This window comes from Thamnophis elegans, chromosome 7, assembly GCF_009769535.1.
Source record: "Thamnophis elegans isolate rThaEle1 chromosome 7, rThaEle1.pri, whole genome shotgun sequence".
NCBI classification, from domain to species: domain Eukaryota; kingdom Metazoa; phylum Chordata; class Lepidosauria; order Squamata; family Colubridae; genus Thamnophis; species Thamnophis elegans.
In genome coordinates, this window is record NC_045547.1 from 78,369,505 (window position 1) to 78,387,637 (window position 18,133).

General features: G+C 41.4%; 1 protein-coding gene across 1 annotated transcript in view; it reads right to left on the reverse strand.

Annotated features, from left to right (window-relative positions):
- RELN (reelin) overlaps positions 1 to 18,133 on the reverse strand; it is a 380,071-nt gene that overhangs the window by 177,626 nt on the left and 184,312 nt on the right. Inside the window, 2 exon segments of the mRNA XM_032221885.1 lie at positions 5,530 to 5,770; positions 9,427 to 9,523. Coding sequence (XP_032077776.1) covers positions 5,530 to 5,770; positions 9,427 to 9,523 — 338 coding nt within the window.

Sequence of the window (18,133 nt, forward strand, 5' to 3'; positions counted from 1 at the left end):
TCCTTCACAGAGTGGTTTTTAATTAAAACCTATGCCATGCAAATTGATTAAATAGGAGGAAAGAAAAATTAAGATGGAACGAAATTAATTAAAAAAGTATTGTGTACACAAAACATGAATGCGATATTATGCATTGCCAGGAACAAATTATAATATATCTGTATTTCTTTTTCTTTTAAGGCTGCAATTCGAAATCCATCTATTTGAAAGTTACCCTAACCAAAACCAAGAAATAATTCCTGAATTATAATTATAATATTGCACTATAAAACTGATTGCAGATTAATGGAAAGTTGTAACTTTGATACACCTTAATGCTTTTACAGTTATACATCTAACAGTAATTGCTGTTTTTTTTTAAAAAAAATTAATGGGTTACAAGGTTGAAATAAAAAAGGGAATAATTCAGGCTTTTTCATAATTGAAAGGAACATATAACTAGGATTAAATCTGCTCTTTATTGAGTAAAGATGAAAGGTTTAATTACTTTTGATGGGATATACAGAAGTTGTTATAGCTAACAGCTAGTTAACATCGGCTGATCTTGAACAGTTAAACAGGGTCAATCCAATTAATATTTGAACAGGGGATTATTAGGAAATCCCAGAAGATCAATCACATTATCAAACCAACTGTCAAAAAAATAAAATAAATAAATAAAAACCAGTTACAAGGATGTCCATTTAGTCCCCAGGAGCGGAGTTATAAACTCATGAGCAATTGTGAAGCAGCCATCCAAAAGTTTAATCCGTTTTGCTGCTCAATATAAATTTATTTTTCCTCATACAACTTAATCCTGGAACTAATGAATATCCCCATTCCCACAATACAGTATTTGTAGATGGGGAGTCTATTAATTAAAAAAAAAGACACAGAAAGAAAAAGGCACAGGTAATCCTTGATTTACGACAAGAACTGAGCCCAAAAATTCCATAATTAAACAAGAAAGTTGTTAAGTATATTTGGCCACTTGCCACTGTCGTTAAGTGACTCGCGTAATCTGGACGGCCTCCTGCTCTGCTGGCCAAAACCGGGCATGGGGGTGGGGACACGCACACACCCCTGTGCCCTATTTTCAGCCTAGACAGCCTCCTGTAGCACTCTGCCGGCTAAACAGGGCACGGGGGGCAGTGCGCGCCCCCCCCTCCCCACATGCCCCATTTTCAGCCTGGACAGCCTACTGAAGCACTTTGCTGGCCAAATAGTGCTTCAGGAGGCCATCCAGGCTGAAAACGGGGCGCAGGGGGCTGCATACAGCCCCACCCGATTTTGGCTGCTAGAGGCACCATGGGCTGGTCCTTTGCTATTTCCAGGCCGGTCCAGTGGGCCAGATTTAAGCACCCTATGGGCTGGATCTGGCCTATGGGCCTTGAGTTTGACACCCCTGCTTTAGAACGTGGAGGTAAAACATTATCTATTTAACCTGCCCAGAAATTGCATGTTCCAGGGCAGGGGTAAGCAAACTGCGGCTCTGGAGCCACATGTGGCTCTTTCCTCCCTCTGCTGCAGCTCCGTCACCGGTCGGCGCCACAATTTTGAGAGGAGCTTCCGGGGGGGGGGGAGAGAAGCACAGTGCGCCAGGAGAAGACTCTATGGTAAGGGGAGGGTTTTCCAGTTGTCTCCACAATTGATAGGGATTTCGGTTAGGACAGGTAGAGGAAAAAGGATGCCGTGCTAGGAGGAGACTCTGTGGTGGGGGAACTGAACTTCTGGTCAGCTCCAGAACTGAACAGGGAGCTTCCGGTTAGGACCTTTGTGGCTCCCGGTGTTTTCTTTTCTGTGGGAAACGGGTCCAAATGGCTCTTTGAGTGTTTAAGTTTGCCGACCCCTGTTCCAGGGTAAAGAAAATGGGTGGTATCAAAGAGAATAGAACCCCAGCATTACGGAACCCTACTACCAGAATAAAATAGCTATATTTATTTATTTATTTTGTTTGCAACACGCCGCCAGAAATTGTGGGTGTTCCAATGCGGGAGGTTTTTAAGAAGAGATTGGAAAACCAATTGTCTGAAATGATATAGGACAGGGATGGCTATCCTTTGTGTCGTTGTATGCTGATGCAATGTGTGTTGGATCATCCCCCCCCCCCGCATGTGCACGCGACCACCCCTGCTCATGCGCCCCGCCCCCCTCATCCCATTTTGGCTTCCAGGTTGGTGCAGGAGTCCTTCCAGGCTCAAAATGGGGCCTGTTTTGGTCCTGGAAGACCCATTCCTATGCATGTGTGCTTGTGTCCCCTGCACACGCCCCACTCCCGTGCATGCGCGGAAGTGACCATAAGACCAACTGGTTGGCGGGAGGCGCGCGTGCATGCGTGGTAGAACTGGGCTGGAGTAATGGCTGGCGTGCCCGCAGAGAGGGCTCTGCGTGCCTCCTGTGGTGCCATCACGGATATAGGGTTTCCTGCTTGAGCAGGGGGTTGGACTAGAAGACCTCCAAGGTCCCTTCCAACTTTGGTATTCTATTAACTGTTATGTTAAGTCAATGTTAGAATTAATTAAAGGTTAGAATTAATTGTTAGAACAATTAATCAGTGGAACAACTTGCCTCCAGAAGTTGTGAATGCCCCAACACTGGAAGTTTTTAAGAAGATGTTGGATACCCATTTGTCTGAAGTGGTGTAGGATTTCCTGCCTAAGCAGGGGGTTGGACTAGAAGACCTCCAAGGTCCCTTCCAACTTTGTTATTCTTTTCTATGGTGACAAACATATCAAACACAGTTTTTTCCCCTTATTTTGCCCACAACAACCCTACGAAGTGGGTTAGACTGGGAGAAACAGTGACTGGCCCAAAGTCACTGAGCTGGTTTTCATGGTTACAAATATGATATGTATTACATTATATAATAACATTAGACTGTATGGTTTCTATATTTTTTTTTTTAAAAAAATGCCTAGCTCCATGGGGCATGAAGCGTAATGGGAATAAATGCCAGATGGGGATTAGTTTGACAAATTTAATTTACCTTCTAAAATTCTATGCAGAGAGAGAGAGAGAGAGAGAGAGAGAGACAAAAGGTTAATCAACTAATGCACTCTCCTGACAGATAGATACTTTACACTCTGTTGGTTTTAAAAAGGAATATCGACAATGGTTTTACGAGAACTTTAGTCCATATTTAATCTCTAATTCACCCACTTTCGATGTAAGCCTTAATCGGAGATGCACGCAACTGTGGAACAAGAGTAGATCAACTGAACAGCGTAAAGTGTTGCCGATTATACATGTATATTCCATTAAGAGAGATTGCTCCATAGAACAATGTGAGTAGGGGGGGTGGGGGTGGGGGGTGGAAGGCACCATAAAATAAAAGATAATAGAAAAGAATTTAGCCATCGTAATTATAGGACTAGGCACGGCCTGCAAAATTTCATTTCCAGATTGCGTGCTAAATATTCCAACACAGGTTTAGATATTTGTGCCAGCAATTTAGGAACATTTCAAAAGCATATTGCTGTTGAAGTACTATTCAGACATCACACTATTAAAAAAAATTATAGAGGGGGGAAAAAATCCCATATTGGTTCTATTGTACCTATGTTCTCTAACTTGCCAAAAGTATGGTCAATGTCAGTCAGGAATCTTTATAAAGCCCTATGTATATGGTTTTTTTTTTAGAAATACACAATCATATATACCTCAAAGGAGACACATCTTTATTATTTTACAGATTAGATAGATAGATAGATAGATAGATAGATAGATAGATAGATAGATAAGGAGTTATAGATAGAAGAGAGATAGATGATAGATAGATAAAAAATTATAGATAGAAGATAGATAGATAGATAGATAGATAGATAGATAGATAGATAGATAGATAGATAGATAGATAGATAAGGAGTTATAGATAGAAGAGAGATCGATGATAGATGATAGATAGATAAATGATAGATATAGATAGATAGATAGATAGATAGATAGATAGATAGATAGATAAATAGGTAGGTAGGTAGGTAGGTAGGTAGGTAGATAGATAGATAGATAGATAGATGATAGATAGAAGAAATACAGACAGATAGATAGATAAAGAGAGATATCTAGAGATATAAAGAGATGATAGATAGATAGATAGATAGATAGATAGATAGATGATAGATAGATTATAGATAGATAGATGATATATAGATAGTGATAGATAGATAAAGAGAGAGAGATATCTAGAGATATAGAGTAGATAGATAGATAGATAGATAGATAGATGATAGATAGATGATAGATGATAGATGACAGATGACAGATGATAGATAGATAGATAGATAGATAGATAGATAGATAGATATAAAGAGTTATAGATAGATAGATAGAAGAGATAGAGATAGATAGACAGATAGATAGAAGAGATAGATAGAAAGAAAGAAAGAATAACTATATTTTAACTTTGAATGTACACTAATCAGCATACATTACAATAAAATTTCATTGCATACAGCTCTCAAAGGGTCACCACCTCCACCATACATTACATAAACATAAACAAATAAATAAAAACAAGCAAACAACCAAACAACCAAACATATGCCCACATATAGTCTATGACACAGAGAAACAACAGTCGAGTTCGGATGTACACATGTACATGGCGAGAAAAACCAATCTTGCGAGGTGGAAAAGAAACTAGGCATACTTTTCAGGAGTCAGACTACAAGACTCAAAATGTATAAAGGCTTGGACCAAGGGGGGGGGACAATTTGATTTTTAATGGGGGGCAACTTGAACCTTGTTTAAACCAAGTTATATATAGCCTTTTAGGCTTCCTCCGCATGAGTAGAGTTCACTTTTTTAGACCCTCTCCAAGGTGCTTTTCCAACAGAGTTGTAACTCAAGGACTACCCGTACTGCTTTGCTACACAGGTGGCCTTGAGTATTCTTCTATAGATTAAACTTTCATTTGATAACCCCATACACAACACACAAAGCTACTGTCAGCCCTGCAGTCATATTCATTTTAGGATCTTTGGCCTGCCACACACTCTCTCATTTTACTATTCTGTTTCATTAGTGGGGTAATTGGGAGGGGGAATAGTAAGGAGTAGAATTGTAGAATGTGTTGTTGTCAAAATAGAACATTCCTTTCTAGAAGCCCAAGGTCATCTTTTGCCTCCGCACCTCTGCACCTGACCGGAACTAGATGGGTGGAAATGTCAGCATGGCAGAGGAAGATTGGACCAGGTGATGAACTTATGGGTGTGGGGACAAGATCATGAACTTTCAACTGGGTGGAAACCCAGGAAGCTTTCAGATTCGGGTTTCCACAGTTTGTACCAACATGTCTCTCTTATTAAATTAGAACTGTGATGAAAGCTATGCCTTGAATTCTGATTTAATCCTGGATGATATTTGACAGCTACGTTGTGTGATGATGGGTGGTAAGAACGAAATAATTAGAGGAGACTTCTCTGTTTCCTCTTTTGGGGTTTCATCTCAAGCAGAGTTTATTGCTCAGGAAAGAAGCAACTACTTCCCGGAGTCTAACCCTAACCGTAACGCTAACCCTAATTGCAAATTAGAAATCAAAATTAAGCGAACCTTAATCGTGGCTCCGGGGAAAAACAGCCAGTTTCCTGTATCCACAGGGTCGAGATTGTCTTCTAAAACGATTTGCCTGTGAGCTGCGTTGATGATCAAGATATTGTCCAAGGCCCAGCAGGATTCGTACACATCACCCACGTGTACATATTCCTGTTTCCACTGAAATTGGATATTTTCTCCTTTGGCTTCTTTGGGGAGATACAGAATGTGGATGATGGTGCTGACGTTAGAAGGAGCTCTGTATGAAATGAGTAGGCAAAATAATAATAATAATAATTATTATTATAATATATACTTTATTCATCAAACATGAATTATTATTATATACTTTATTCAGTAAACATGGAACTCAGCCAACTGAACATTCAAAAATGCACTACAAATACCAGTGACTGGTGCTAATGGTTGATACGGTTTGCTGCCAGCGTCCTAGGTATCAACCAAGGACCTTCTTAAAATATAAGATGTTCCGAGTAGCGCATTTTTTTGCAGTTCTGCTGGTGTTATTGCAGGAAGCTGAAATTTGTGGATCTATCTTGTAAAATTCTTGGACATGGTGCCAAGCGCCCCGATGACAATGGGTATCACTGCTTCATCCATAATGAATGGGTATCACATGTTTCATCCATAATCGCATAGTTTCGATGGCCAGGTCGCAATTTCCCCCCAGTTCTTTTTCTTCAACCGCGATGTAATAAATTGCACATTTTTGGTTTTCAACAATTGTGTTATCTGGCATGGTGTGTTCCAAATGCATGCTTTTGGGGCATTTCAGGCCACTCCCCTGCTCAGGATCCCCATGCCTTAGTCCAGTGGTTCCCAAACTTGGCAACTTTAAGACTTGTGGACTTCAACTCCCAGAGTTCTCCAGCCAGAAGAGCTAGCTGGAGAATTCTGGGAGTTGAAGTCGACAAGTCTTAAAGTTTCCAAGTTTGGGAACCACTGCCTTAGTCCAAGAATGGCGAACCGTTTCAGCACCGGAGCCCCAAATATCCAAATACCAGCTGGCTAATACACTGGTCTCTGTGTTTCCAGCACTCGCAAGCATGCTGCCCAGTTGGGTTTTGTATGCGACGGAGCACTGGAATCCCGAAGACCAGCTGGCCAATGCGTGCATGCATGCTTTTGGGGCATTTCAAGCCATTTTCAGGCCATCATTTGGGCTGTTTTCAACTGAAAACGGCCCCAAAAACGGCCTGAAAAAGGGCTTGAAAAATGGGCCAAAACCGGGCCGAAAAATGAGCCAGATCCCATTTTCCAGCGCTCCGATGCCCGCGAAGACCAGCTAGCCATTGCACATGTGCACACCGGAAACCAGAAGAGGTTTGCCATCCCGCCCTTAGTCATATCATTTGGACGATTGCGATGTGAACTATATGCAGCTCTCTTGAAGACTATCTGGAAGCTACAAATGGTCCAGAGAGAATTGGTGCAGGAGGTTATGGGTACACCTTGAAACATCGCTACTTTGGAAATGGAGGGTTGCCATGGGTTGCTTGAACAGGAGGTTGGACTAGAAGACTTCCAAGGTCCCTTCCAATTCTGCAGTTGTGTAATTTGTAGGTTTCCAAAGTGCAAAGTGCTGGTTAATTCCAGTAGATCCCTTGATGGCAAAAGGCTCCAAGCCAACCTATCTGTGATCATCTCGTTTCTATCTGATGAGATACATCAAGGTGGATATCTCCTACTGGGAAGCAGGTAGTACACCTTCTACATCTCAGTACTTGTTCTATGGAAGAATATATTCCCCAGGATTCAGATTGCTTTCCACAATGTCTTGAAAACCTGTTTTTCCACCTCTCCGGGGCATTCCTCTTGAGCAGGGGTCTCCAACCTTGGCAACTTTTAAGACTTGAACTCCCAGAATTTGAAGCTGGCTGAGAAACTCTGGGAGTTGAAGTCCACAAGCCTTCAAGTTGCCAAGGTGGGGTCTCCAACCTTGGCAACTTTAAGACTTGAACTCCCAGAATTTGAAGCTGGCTGAGAAACTCTGGGAGTTGAAGTCCACAAGCCTTCAAGTTGCCAAGGTTGGAAACCCCTACTCTAGGGCATAAAGGTTTTTGAATTGGAATGTACAGAATTTGTGGCTTCACTTCAGTTTTGCTGTTTTGTGGAGCGTCCCTCTGTTTTTATTGTTGATTAGTTTGTATGTTTTAGCCCTTTGTAAGCCACTCAGAGTCGCAGAAATATAAACTACTGTATTTTTCAGAGTATAAGATGCACCAGAGTTATAAGACACGCCAAGGTTTTGAAGAGGCAAATTAAAAAAAAAAGTTTTTGCATTCTGCGGACCTCCCAAAAATGGTCCTGTTTTTCATGAAAACGGGCCCATTATTTGTCAGAAAAGGGCATGCATAGCCTTTAGGAGGCTTGTAGAGTGCTCCTGGGAGCTGAGGGGGCAAAAACGAGCAAAAACAGCCCATTTTTCACTCATTTTTGCCCTCCCCAGCTCTTAGAAGCACTCTGGAAGCCTCCTAAAGGTGATGCATGGCCATTTTTTTGCAAAGGGGTTGGGGTTTCAGGGGGTCAAAAATGCTGTATTCAGCGTATACGGCGCACCTAGATTTTCACCCTCTTTTCTGGGGGAAAAGGTGCGTCCTATACTCCGAAAAATATGGTAACTAGCTGGATACCCATGCTTTGCTACAAAACTACGTGATGGGGCTTAATGAATTGACACTTAAAGCTTGAAAATTAATAAGCGGTTTAAAAAGTGATTGTATTATATCATTAGAGACGCCTGTCTACTGACATGGGGATGAGTTTGATGATACTTGTGTTTTCCTAATCGCATCTGTAAATCTTTTTCTGCGTTTTTTCCCTTTTTTCCCCCCTTTAACTGATGTTACGGTAGAAGGAACAGATTCATCTGAGCTGAAGAGGAAAAATAAAGAAAAATAAAATCTGCCTCTGCCTACTAGCATCCATCGGTATTCATCTGGCTAGTGTGTGAGAGAGTTGAGGAGTTGAGTTTGGAAACTCAAACAGTATTTGCTGTGTGAGCAAGAAGGAGACAGGAAGGAGCCTGGGTGTGGCTTATCTCAACTGTTCTGTAGTAAAGCTGCTTGCTGTGGGGAAAGTGAAACTGAAACTACAACTCCTCTCCTCTGCTTGTGTTTTGCATTTGGAACAGATTTCTTTTCAGGTGGGGAGGGGGAGTAGAACTCCTTAGCATCAGAGCATAATAATAATAATATAGGAAATACTAATGCTCTGATGGTCATTTCAAAAAATCCTTTCTTAGTGAGCACCTAGAAGCCAAGAGGAACATAAGTGACAAATCTGAAGTGTGTAGGCTTTACAGTTCTGGAGATTTTGTGATGAGGCATGAGTGATATTTCTCTTTTATACATATAGAGATCAGAGGTGGGTTCCTACCGGTTTGGACTGGTTTAGCTGAACAGGTAGTGATTTGGCCGCCTGGATCACTGAAACTGGCAGTGGCCCAGGTTCTCCTACGGGGTCGCCATCTTGTTTTCGGTTCTGTGCACGCTCAGAACAATTGTAATTGCACAAATTTAATTTTTTCCCTTTTTTAATGTTTTGCGCATGCACAGACCTATTTTTGTGCAAATGCGCATACGCACAGAGCGTGCATCAGGTGTGTGCGAGAGGGAAGCAAGCGCGCACACCTAACATTTTTTGTTGCGCGCACCAGCAGTTATGGCGGGAACAACCCACCCTTGATATAGATATATCCAATCTGCCCCTCTAATGCAAGCTTTTAAAAAATTCAAATCGGTATTTTTATTATTTTAGACTGATTAATTATAATTTGCCGTATGAAAACATGGTTATCGTGCTTCTTTTTTAAAAAAAGAAAGCAAAATTTCAGCACCGAAATAAAACACCCACCTTTGTTAAAACATTGCAGGAAAATAAGTTATAACAAACCTAATTTTCTCCAGCTGAATCCAATCTTCTGAATTATTCTTTGAATAGGAGACAATGATGTCTGGATCGGAGTAACTAAACCGGCACGAACCTGACCCTGCGGAAAACAATAACGATAGAAGTATTTATAGCCCTGTTAAGCGATACATTATCCTTTCAACGTTCTCTTCTGAGAGAGTCCTTGCCACCATTCTTAATTTTCCATATTTCAATTTTATTTTTTTTTGATCGATGGTGAGGTTTGCTGAGCTCTGTTGTTGGCGGAAAAAAAGCATAATAATGCTTGCTCCCTGAGTTAGGAATAACTTAGGGAAGATAAATCACAGCCGACCAGCATAATCTGCGGTAGATTTCCCAGGAGAGGGTATAATAAATTACTAAGCACTCCCTTATTCAAAATGCACACACAAGGCACGGTATAGCAAAAATGAAGTGCCACGTGCCGTACTTGCCAAGGTATACAGTGAAAACGGCAATATGTGACAGGGTTCCCTAGAACATAACGGAAAAACTGACCTCATAACCGTTGGATGATCTTAATCATATACATAGTCCCTGGTTATGAACAGGATTTCTTTTGCTAAGCAAAGGGGTTAAATGAATTGCGTCCAATTTTATGACTTTTTAAGCAAAGAGCCACGGTAGTTAAAATGGAGTATTGCAGACTAATTCTGCCGATTGCCAGGAGTTCGATCCTGACCGGCTCAAGGGCCACTCAGCCTTCCATCCTTCCGAGGTCGGTTGTTGAGGGGCAATACGCCGACTGTATAAACCGCTTAGAGAGGGCTGCAAAGCACTGTGAAGCAGTATATAAGTCTAAGTGCTATTGCTATTTAAACTGAGGTGGTGCAGTGGTTAGAAAGCAATATTGCAGGCTGACTCTGCCGGCTTCCGGGAGTTCAATCCTGACCAGCTCAAGGTCAACTCAGCTTTCCATCCTTCCGAGGTCGGTAAAATGATGACCCAAATTGTTGAGGGGCAATATGCCAATTCCGTAAACCAATTAGAGAGGGCTGTAAAACACTGTGAAACACTACACAAGTTGCAGCGGTTATAAGTGTTGTAAGTTATATTTTTCAGCACCATTGTGACTGTGGTAAGACGATGGCTACCTATAGATTCTGTCAACTAAGGAGACGCAACTTATTCATCTCCCAGAGAACAGTATGATATAGGAAGTGATATATATCACTGATGGCAAGTCTAATATACTGTGTCATATTTTCCTTTCCTAACATGTATTATTAACTGCTCCACAGTCAAGTATATTTGCCTCTCCAAGAGACAGGAGTCACCTTTAAAGGCATAGAAAAGAAAATTATCTTAGCTTTACAACATCCCTTACAACTTGCTGATTAAGGCCAGCCCAACATTTTGCTTCCAAGTGGCTTTTTAAGGCTGAAGACTACAAGTTTGGCTTCATCATCCAGATATTTATTCCAGCCTTCCCAGAGGTGGGTTTCACATAATTTTACCACCAGTTTGCCACGCACTGAAACTGTGAGCCTGCGCTCGCTTCGTAAGCACGTGCACCTTCTTGTGCATGAGTTTTGCTCGCGCTCATGGTTTGCATGCATGCTTAGACTTAGAAAATGTGGCTACATAGAGCTGGGATGGCAAGTCGCCACTACCAGTTCGCCCAAACCAATCCGAACCGGCTGAATACCACCAGCGGTGGGTTCCTACCGGTTTGGACTGGTTCAGCCGAACTGGTAGTGTTTTGGCAGGCCTAGGGTTACTGGAACCGGCAGCGACCCAGGCCTGCCATGCCCCCAAACCAGTTCCCCTGGGGGGCAACAATGGCACCACCATCTTGTTTTTCAGTTCTGTGCATGCGCAGAACAATTTTAATTGCACTGCGCAGAACAATTTTAATTGCACTGCGCACATGAACGAACCAACAATAGTGCCAGCCGGAATTTACCCCTGAATACCACCACTGAGCCTTCCCCTCCTGTCCAGGTATTTATGTCTTCTGAAGTCGACGAAACTGCTGAAAGGCCAGACTGACCTCTAAGAAGCATTGAAATTCTGGAAACCATGTTCCTGATTGTTCCCCATAGTTCAGCCTCTTCCTTGCATGTTCTAATTGTTACAAGATTGAGCCCAGAAGCAAATTCATGCCTGAATGCACCTTCTCAACACTTTGCCCTGGGAGACAGAAACGGTGCTCAGACGTGTTATCTCTTCCACGCCAAGCCCTTTTTAATTAAGCTATTATTCCATAATGAACACCAACGGACAGCCTATCACCTTAGAGACTTTCGAGCCGCCAGGCCTATAATGCTCTAATCCAGGTTGATGAACTGTGCTTATTTTTGTTTTTTTAAAAAATCCCAGTCAATAAATAACCAGAATTAAAAGCCGGCAGATCCCACAAGAGGCCCGAAGGAAAAAAAACAAAACTCGGGAGCCCTGGATAGAATATGCTTTCATTGATGCAATTGAGAGTCAGAATAATGAGGCTGTAAGGATCGATGATTTATTATGGCTGGATTCCATCGGCGCAACTGGGTTTGTCAGATGTATTTATAAACACCAATTTTTCTACTCAGTCTCTGTTCCAGTTTGAGCAATGTCGTGATGGCTGATTGCCCTCCCGCTCCACGCCCGATAAACTGAATTTCAAAGCTCCATCTCTTTCAGTAATCTGTTTGCTGAAGTTCCAGATTCTTCTGAACCTGCTCAATTTATAATTCGATCAAAATTTCTGTAAATATAGACAATGATGCTTCTTCAGCAGCTTCCTCTGATTCAATCACATTCTGGTCCTCCCCCAAAGGTGCTTTTTTCAGGAGGCAACTGGACCTTTTTCTTTTGAGGATGTTTCGCTTCTCATCCAAGAAGCTTCTTCAGCTCTGACAGGGTAGTGGGGAAGGGAAGGATGTATACTCCTTACAGACATCTGATAATCTGCATCCTTTTAGGGGGTCATTGAAGCACTTGGAGGTTTATCTGTGTTCTCAGGGTCACCTCCAAGTGCTGCAAAGAGCTGCTAAAAGGATGCAGATTGCCAGCTGTCTGCAAGGAGTATAAATCCTTCTACTCCCCATTATCCTATCAGAACTGAAGTAGCTTCTTGGATGGGAAGTGAAACATCCTCAAAAGAAAGAACAAGAAAGTTCAATTGTCTCCTGAAAAAAGCACCTTTGAGACAACTATGACCTGGTTGATTGAGAATCTCTACGGAAACCTTCTGGCCTGTTTCCTGCTTAATGTCTGTGGAGATTCTCAGTCAACCAGCTCATGGTTGTCTGAAAGGTGCTTTTTTTTCCTTCAAAAGGCAGTGATTGGCCCCTCCCATAGGAAATAAAAGAGGAGTGGGCTTTTGCAGGAAACAATTCGTTCGTTCATTCGTTCGTTCATTCATTCATTTCAGGAGTGTGAAGATCTGTCCGTGAATCTCCAAGACTCTGTGCCAAGTCTTTCCTTGCACAGCACCTCATTTGAGAAATATTGACATGGCAGCTTTCCAAGCTAGATAAGGTCTGTGGTCATAAATTCACCTTTGAAAGACTCTTTATTTTGAACTCGGGCTCCTGAGGTAATGACGAGGCTCAGTGCTAACACAACAGCTTTATTAGAACAGTAACTAGACAGGAACACGAACAAACGCTCTGACAGCCCTTTTATATCCCGAGCTGTCAGCGCGCTAACCAATAGGATACCTTCCAAATCTCCCGCCTAAACAACACGCGAACGGACCAATCAAACAACACCCTGCCTGATTGACAAGAGAGGGCGTGACACACAGATACGGGGCACTGTTTACCAGGCATTTGCTGAATGTGAATGAATGAATCACGTTCGTTTAATAAAAGAGGTTTTGTCCAGGAATTTGCTTCGTAGTTTTTGGGGAAGCCTAGTTCAGAACCCTCTTCTTTCAAACCAATGGTCCTCTCTATCCAAAATGTGGGCTTTCCTGCTTAGCTTCAGCCGTTCTTTAAAAAAAGAGATTTTCCTCCTCCTTCTATTTCACTTCCTCTAAATCAGCCAACAGCATCACCCTCCTAAAGAGTAGGCCAGTTTGCACTGTGTCTTGCTGTCCAAAGCCCAGCGCATAATTTAAATTTCCAACAACAAAGCTTCAAAAGTTGAAATGAAACCCTTCAGAGCTGAGAATTAAAAGCCTTTTCTAAAAAAAAGACTTCTTCCTTTTAAAAAGACAAAAAGAAGGGACATTGTAGAGATGGCTCAAGATTGAAGCGTCACCTCGAGGTGAACGGGGAATAAGTCAAAGAAATAAGGCTCCAGCTTCAGAAAAATATGTTCCCTCAGTCGCAAGAATTCCAATTCTTATTAAATGAACGTCTCTACCGTGAGATTTCGTGTAAACCAGAGGTGGCTTCCTACCGATTCGGCCAGGTTCGGCCGAGTAGGTAGTAACTCGGCCAGCTACGCCCCCCGAATTGGTTCTATTTTCGGTGCCACCATCTTGATTTTCAGTTCCACGCATGAGCAGAACAATCTTCATTGCAAAAATGCATTTCCCCCATTTTAAATGTTGTGCGCATGCACAGACCTTTTTAAGTGCAAATGTGCATGCGCACAGAGCACCATTTTTTTTTTGCACACTGAACCGGCAGTAATGCTGTCAGCAACCCACCCCTGGTGTAAAACCCAACGTAAAAAAAATATAGTAATCAGGATTGTAGATTCGTGAGAAATCCTAAGGGGCTCCAGAAAGCAGAAGGATCAAATATATGTGCATTATTATGGTTTATACATAATGGAGCGGTCCCTTGGGTGGAGATGTATGCATTTGAAAACCCACACCAAAGGGAAGGCAGTTCCTAGAAATAGACGCACTTGAGCATGCTGGAAAAAAAGGAATTGAGATGAGATTCCATTATAACAGAATAACAGGGTTGGAAGGAACCTTGGATGTCTTTTAATCCAAGCTTCCAGTCATGGGAGATGCATGCACATTTTGGGGGGGCGTGCATAGGCACAGGGGGGGGAGTGCACAGGGGTGTGGTGCAGCCTCCTTCAGCCCGTTGTTGGTCCCAGGAGGCTTCAGGGAGGCCTGCTAGGCCCAAAACGCAGCACAGAGGGGGTCGCGTGGGAGGGGGGAAATCCGGGGGGGTTGTTTGTGCATGTGTAGGGTTGGGGCGCATTGCATTATGGGTGTGGGCACACACACACACCCCGTCGCACGCATGTACGTGATTTCGGCACGCGAGAAGAAAAGAGTTAGCCATCACTTCCCAATATCAATTCAGACAAATAGTTGACCAATCTCTTCTTAAAAACCTCCAGTGTTGGAGCACACACAACTTCTGGAGGCAAGTCGTTTCATCGATTAATTTGTTCTCAACTGTCAATTGAAATTTCTCCTAATTTTTAGCCTGGTTCTTTCCTTGATTAGTTTCCATCCATTGCTTTCTGGTTCTGCCGTCAGGTGCTTTGGAGAATAGTTTGACCCCCCATCTTCTTTGGGGCAGCCCCTGAGATATCGGAAGGCTTGCTATCGTGTCACCCCTGATTAAGCAGACAAAATGTCTCCCACAGAAGATGGAGAATTCTACCAGGAAAAATTCTGCCTTCTGAAAGACTCAAGCTAACCTCTTGACGTAAATCAGAAAAATAGCGACCCTTCTGTCCTGTAGGTTAAGGAGTTACACCAGATGGTGACTCCACTATAAATATATATTTGCTGAATTTAAATTTTCCAATAAAGGAAAATCCCAGCCTCATCCCCTGAGATATGACTGTGCAATTAGAGACAGCCAACACACCTTCCAAAGCTGCCCTATAAACCTTGCAAAACAGACATGGTTATTTTAACCCTTCAATGCGGGGATGCTCTGAATCTGTGATGGAAAACCTCTTTTTTCAGAGACCCCATAAAAAGGTCTCTGCTGGATTACAGCAGGCATAATTTTTCCTTTGGAATCAAATGAGATGCTGTGTGATTCCCTATCGCAACATACATACTTTTGGCAATGTAGTGTATAAGGTAGAGAAATATGCCATATTTATCTATGTAAAATAGTAGAGAAAAGGATATGAGCATATTGCCAAACACAACAGAATTTGTATTCTAAATTGGAAATGTGATCAAAAGACGGGAACATTTTATCATGGGTGGTGGACTTATGCTAAAACAAAAAAATTGGGAAAAATGCATAGATGGTTAGAAAACACAACAGAATTTGTATTCTAAATTGGAAATGTGATAAAAGACGGGCACATTTTATCATAGGTGGTGGACTTATGCTAAAAAAAAAATTGGGAAAAATGCATAGATGGTTAGAAAAGATAATAGGGAAACATCTGGATTTTAAATCTGACCTGTTTTATTAGGGATGATATCAGAATTTTTTTTTGATAAGATCCCTTATATTAGGGATGATATCAGAAAAATACATACTTTTCTTATTCAAATTTTTCTGATATTGTCCCTAATATAAGGGATATTATATATAAGTATTACAAGTCTTAACAGCAATGAGGATTATCTTCACTCAATATTGGAAAGATGAATCACTGCAAGATGAAGAGTTAATTAAGAAGGTACTAGACTGCAGAAATGGATAGACTTACACTGAAAATTAAACAGAAAGAAGACAGAATATTATCAAACATGGAACGTATATATGGTTGGAAAAAAAGGGGTGGAGAGTAAGAATGGAATCAGCCAATTAAACACCCAGATAACATGGTGTTTATTAAGGACTAATAAATGTAATTAATAGAAAATTAATAACATTTGTTTAAAAAAATGTATTCTATAATTTTCCACTTAGGCTGTTCTGTTTTGAAGACAAACAGCACATGAGCTCCTTATAATGCTCCTCATACTATACTGACTCAAAATATTTTCCATGGCAATATTAAAAAAGATTGTTTAAAATATGATTTGTTTGTGAAATATTAGGGGATCACGCGTATAAGGATGCTTATTATTATGTTCTATAGAAAATGTTCAGTGAATTTGTTGCGAAATATTATGGATGCAAAGAAATAACTTCTGCTTAATTCTAGCAAATAATTATTCGTAGATCTAAAAATAAATTTCTGGAAAAACACCAGAAAGTGTTATAACACCCTTTCCCCCCCTTTCTCTCTCTCTCTCCTTATTTATCATCTTATTCAAAAAGGAAAATTTTAATGAAGTTAAAAATAAAATTTTCCACCTCTTACCAGGGTGCACAATATGCTTTAACATCTTTGTGCAACTAACAAAACAATTGCACCATGATTAATTAATGTTGCGTCAACAAGGGTATGTACATTGTGTTCCCAATTAAGCTCTTAAAAATAATTTGACTAACAACTGCCGCTAACCTGTTGTTAAAAGAAAAACATTTATATACCCTTTTTTTCTTTATCGGTTGAACATCTCTTTAATTGGGTGACATCTGTTGTCAATTAAACATTTCAAATACACAGGGAATCAAAATCCTAAATACATCTTTCCAAACTTAGTAGCTTTCAAAGTATTGGACTACTGGAGGGTAAAATTGTTTAAAATATGATGATTTGTGTTGTTCTTCTATTTATTTGCAAAGGAATCTTTTTATCTATCTATCTATCTATCTATCTATCTATCTATCTATCTATCTATCTATCATCTATCTATCTATCCATCCATCCACCTATGGAAAGCTTTCTGAGAGCCAACATTTATGAAATCAGTTAAAATACTTTTTAAACAAACGAACAAGAGAACTTATTTTAACATGTAGGTGCATGAGCACTAGAACAATAATAATAATAAAAAACTTTGTTATTTATTCTCCGGATTGTATAAAATGATTTACAGCAATGTGTTCAGCTCAGTCAATGACTTCCTGGAGGCACAGTGTTTCATATACCATTAGATTTTGGTTTGCTGGTACAGTGGGTTAAGATATTTAAATTTTAACAGCTGGGGCAGTGAAGGATTGGACAAGTAAGAACATACAGTTACAGCTAATTGGATAAAGAGTTAGACACTGCGAGGCAATCTGAGCTGTTATTGGTCTGAGAGTAAGGGGGGAGTTTCCTTGTTTTTGTCCTTTTTGCTCTTTTTTTTGTTGATTTACCTAACTGTTGTGGCCCAGCAGGAGCCGTGGGAGCTGCCACCAGACTCCAACAGCGAGGGGCCCTATGAGTCGGCTCTGGAGGATGTGGAGGACCCTGGACAGGGTTCCGACTCCGAGCAGGGCGCAGAGAGGCTGGTTGGCCACCAGGAGGCACCTAAGCCTTGGACCAGTGGGGAGGAGATAAGGGAGTGATCCGGACGCCAGCAGTAAGTTGTTCCTGGATGCCCGGCACCGAAGAGCTAATAGGCGTCAGGAACAGTTGCGCAGTTACAGGAGGTAATTGCACTCAGCTGGTGGTCATTAGGCTCCCCTCCAGACTATAAAAGGACTGCTTGTGCACACGCCCCTTTTGCAGAAGTCAATGCAGGAACGAATGTTGGAGAACATTATTGTGAGCTTGGCAGGCTGGATTGCTGCCACGGCTTATCTGTGCTGGATTGCTGCCCAAACTTGTCTGTGCCGGTTTGCTGCCAAGGACCTGTCTGTCTGTTCATTAAATGCCGTAACTTATCTTTGGCTCGGAGTGTGCTTTGGTGTGGGATGAGGGGGGTCAGAACACCTAACTATGCTCACGTTTGTCTCTCTCTTATTTACTGTAAATATATTTATTTATATAAAACCACAGGTTCTTGCCAGTGTCTTTGACTCCATTTGGACATTGGCTGCGCAATTCCCTG